The 4,219-nt window shown below is 41.7% G+C and overlaps 1 protein-coding gene across 1 annotated transcript; it reads left to right on the top strand.

The window, feature by feature from the left end:
* Positions 1 to 381: 381 nt before the first annotated feature.
* On the top strand, positions 382 to 3,473 carry LOC126534173 (uncharacterized). The gene is made up of 4 exons (XM_050181421.3): positions 382 to 490; positions 1,363 to 1,457; positions 2,191 to 2,513; positions 3,060 to 3,473. Exons 2-4 carry the CDS (start codon positions 1,376 to 1,378, stop codon positions 3,300 to 3,302), a joined length of 648 nt encoding a protein of 215 aa, XP_050037378.2. The 5' UTR covers positions 382 to 490; positions 1,363 to 1,375; the 3' UTR covers positions 3,303 to 3,473.
* Positions 3,474 to 4,219: the final 746 nt, after the last annotated feature.

The following is a 4,219-nucleotide window of genomic DNA, read 5'->3' as shown; positions in this document are numbered from 1 at the left end:
TTTGAACGCGCACGCTAGGCAGAGGCACGAGCTTTTCATTTTTGGATGTTTTGGTGTTGGAGTTCTCGCAAATTAGACACTCAGCATCCTGAATAGCCAGAAACAACAAAAGTAATGATCACAGGCGAGGTAACGTTAAAATATTACAAAGACAAGTTAAAGTCAGCCATAAAACGAATGTGGAAGGCACTCTCATAAATGTCACCGCACGTGTCAAGAAAAAGCCACTTTTGTGTCTTGTGAAGCCGTCTTTCCTTGTTGAGGCTATTATCGCACACAATGGCTCTCGTGCTAAGGCGAGAATGAACGCATTGCTTGTGCTGGGGAAACACGCACACGCCAAGCGTATTCTGGATATAAATAAAAGGTACAACCGAGAGGCAGGGTCTTTTCAGTCCAGCTACTTGGAACACTGTAGTTTATTACGCAGCGCGAATCGCACTGTGGTCAGGAACATTTTTGGTTATAAGTGAGATATCTACCAAAGATTGTGAGTAGTCCTTTATATTTCTTATTGACATATTATCAGCTATGTGAACTTCTTACGTTTGGTTTGGAAGTGCCTTTACGATGACGTGCTGGACAACATGTCAATTCTCCTCGGGACAATCGTATTTGTGCAATTCTCTATCGATAAGGGGTTGACATGCTCGAATACTGTATTGCTGCTGCTGCTTAAGACTGTTTAACATTGTTGGATCTCTAGATTCAGAATAGTGATACCGAACGGAAGTAGGTTAGCGAAACACAACATTTTCTTAGAATTGGACTTTGCGGCTGTTTAAATAGAGCGAGAATATCGATGCTGGTATAGCGAAATCAGGTCAATGAGTCCATCATATGTATTGATACCTGGGACATTGCGCGTTTACTGATGTTTTTCCGCGCTGATGATTCGAGATAGCGGCTTAAGGTTTCTTACCGGGTACAAAAGCATTCACTAACAGAGCATTCCCGGAAAAGAAAAGGTGAGAATTGTGTAATAGAATAGTATTGGAAACATTTGTGAGGGCGCGAGCAAGGGGTAGTTGATTCCGTATGCTTCTTCAAAAGTGTTGCGGTATATATTTGCCCATCAAATACTCAATTGATGGTATTTCTAGTCTTCACAATTGTACTTTCCCTTAGTACATCTGCACTTGAAACAATGTAACCATAACGTTTGACATAAATATTGTTGGCACCATCTCTCCCGATCGCAGACGTGGTAACACTACTTTTAGCGCTTCAGCACAGATTGCCCACAGTCCTTCTTTTCGTTCTCGTTGTTTCCGGTAAACGTGTGTAAACGTCCGCTACAGAAGAAAATGGTTTACAGAAATTCAGAAATTTACAAGATATTTCTTCCCACTTTCTTCGCAGTACAATCTACAAGATGAAGAAGGGAACACAAGTGGTCTTGCTCGCTGCCTGCGCGGGCATTGTCATTTGCGTTGCACAGGCCGACGAATTATCAGGTAAAGAATCGCATGGATAATTTTATAATAGTACCAGTCTTGATATTCATAAATGTTAAGACAATTGAATACAAATATATATGCTTCGTGTGGTCAGTAACGCTTGACTCAATACAACTATCAATGTTAATATAAAACAGCTGGATGGGGTATACTGATGTACCTGTTAGATAAATGACAAAATTTACTACCGGGTTTACATTTTGCAAAGCTTTGTATTTCTAAGACAAAAACATCGTCCCTTCAACTCTACACTTTGATGCGATGAATTTGAGACCCCAAACCAATAATTATATAGATTGAGAAAATATGAGTACGTGTCGTTAAGTTTGCATGTATGCTACCTGCAGCACAAAGCTTGAAAGAATCAAAAAGAAAGAAAATTATGAGCGAAGTTTTGTTTTATCGCCAGACATGACATCATGATTTAAAAAAAAAAATTGAAAAACTGTATGCCGTATCACAAAGCTTCGGAGTTAGATATTTATAAATACGTTGCTCAGTGAAGGTCTGCGTAGTTAAGTATGTGGCCTTTTGCTCTTGAGAGGGTTCGCGCGAGCTCTAAGCCCTTCAATGTGTATATGCTTTCTAGATTTCTAGCGATTTTTGAGTTCTATCTAGAGTAAGTAGTCTGACTAAATACATGCATGTAATCGCTACATTGTTAATTGCCACTTGATTAGGCTGTGTGCGGTGCAGTGGTGTAAAATGTTTCACTTTTCCCGTGGTGCAGAGAAGTGCGACTTCTCTGACCTCGACCTGGAGAAAATGGTCGACAACATTGTGGGGCGGCTGCCCCAGTCGCACTCAACACCAGGACAAAAACCGGAAGAAATTGTACTCGGAATAACCATGGACCCTCCTGTGCTCAAAGGCTTGGATAATTTTGAACCTTATGGTCCATTGTTCAGCTATTGTCGAAAGGGCGCCAAGCTCGTCCAATTAGACCTCGTCACTGATCGCCTGATGGAGCTCTCCGCGGCTTGGAAAACTTGCAATGGAAAGGAGGGAGTCATTGGGACTTACGGAACTGCCAGAGTTACGGTGACTTTTGAGGTAACACACTCCCACCACTGTATTTGGGCTTTACTCTGCTGTGTGCACTTAATACCAGCATGTTTATGCATGACGAGTTGATGTCGCCGCAAAATTTTACCTATGTGAAGGCACTATGAATCAGTAGCCGCCGCGGTCATTGTTTATTAGATTCAGATGGAGCTACGAGAAGCGATCTCGGGAGCTGCAGGTTGAAGTGTGCGCTCAATCTTTGCGATTTTTGCGTTTTAACCTCGTGCTACATACTCTGGTAAGCTATAAACATACCTAGCATTCGTCATATTCGGTGAAAGTATGGCGATACTTTCGTGCTATATAGCCTCATCTTTCAATCTATGCACTTCATAATATCGTTGCCGTCACACGCGTCTGTCGTGTGTTTTAAAACCTAAAGGAAACACGCAGGCCAACTTGATGTCCACCTTTGTGATGTGGTGCGGTGTGAAGTCATATGTAACCTGCTCACTAGCTGATTTAGGATAACAAGTTGCACATCAATTGCGGAATTGTTATGGCCAACATTTCACGTGGTCCTTTTTATTCTAGGTGGTCAACGTGACTGGTGAAGATAATTTCCAAGATAAAGGAAAGAAGCTGGTTCTTCACAGTGACCCGAATCCTGTTGACGTCAGTGTCGTTAGCGTATACATTCGAGGCGTAGGAGAACTTTTGAGTAACGTTGTATCAGCATCTAGGTTGTTTCTGCCTAAGTTGCCCACGGAGTTATTAACTAACGAAGTTACCTTTCGATTCCGGCAGATACTGAAGGATTTAACTGAACGTCCTTGACAGGCTGGTTAGGCAAAACGTAGTCAGCGCCATTCATGGCTTGCGGGCATTCTAGGCTACAGCTTAGATCGCATACGATGTATTGACATGCAGCAAACTAATTCGGCTCTGCACTAGGAAATATTTTCAATTATGGTGCCCGCTTTAATAAATGACTCTTATTTTTGTGTATGTCTCGCATCGATTTCTCCCATGTTGTTTCTTTCCTCTGTGGGGTATACTTAGGCCCAATGTGAGTAGTAGTCAGACTCCGCAGAGACGAGCACTTCGTGTGCTTAGGTCATTCATTTCTCGCGAAATAATTGAACATCTAATTCTAAAAGTCTATTGCTAACCCAATTTTTTTCTATAGTCTATATGTACCGGTGGCTATTTCAAGATTAAGGTGGGTATATCGTACCAACAGCCTCAAGCAAAGTAACTTTCTCTACCTCATTAAAAAAACATATTTTATTTCCCAGCTCTTGCTTAATTGCAGAAGAGAAAAGCGGTTCTCCCGTGCTTCAATACAGTTTCCTACCTGCATTTGCACAGGCTTATTCTTACATTGCGAATGCGAACGAAAAAGCTGTTGTGAAGGTAACAACGGTACACGGAACGGTTTTGGTAAAAAATCTCTCTTGCAGCGACGTGCTGCTGTACCGGGATTTGAGTACACAGAATTGCTCTATAAACATTCATCCCCTCATATCGTAATTCATAGGCTACAAGTACAGACTCAGATTGCGATTTGTTGGCAACCCTGCTTCTCATTTTTCTAATGTGTTATGAAGCGTATCTGTGCGAAACAGCCGTACTCTTAAATGAGCGCGGGCGACGAAACAGTAGTAAACCACAAACGCAAACAGGAAATTGTAGCTTATAGAAGCTGTGATGACTTCTGTGAGAAATGAATAGCTATAGCGTGTTTTTTAACA

The sequence above is a fragment of the Dermacentor andersoni genome, chromosome 7 (assembly GCF_023375885.2).
Source record: "Dermacentor andersoni chromosome 7, qqDerAnde1_hic_scaffold, whole genome shotgun sequence".
Lineage (NCBI taxonomy): Eukaryota > Metazoa > Arthropoda > Arachnida > Ixodida > Ixodidae > Dermacentor > Dermacentor andersoni.
Note: the sequence above shows the minus strand (reverse complement) of the source record. Positions and strands in the feature narration are given on the sequence as shown.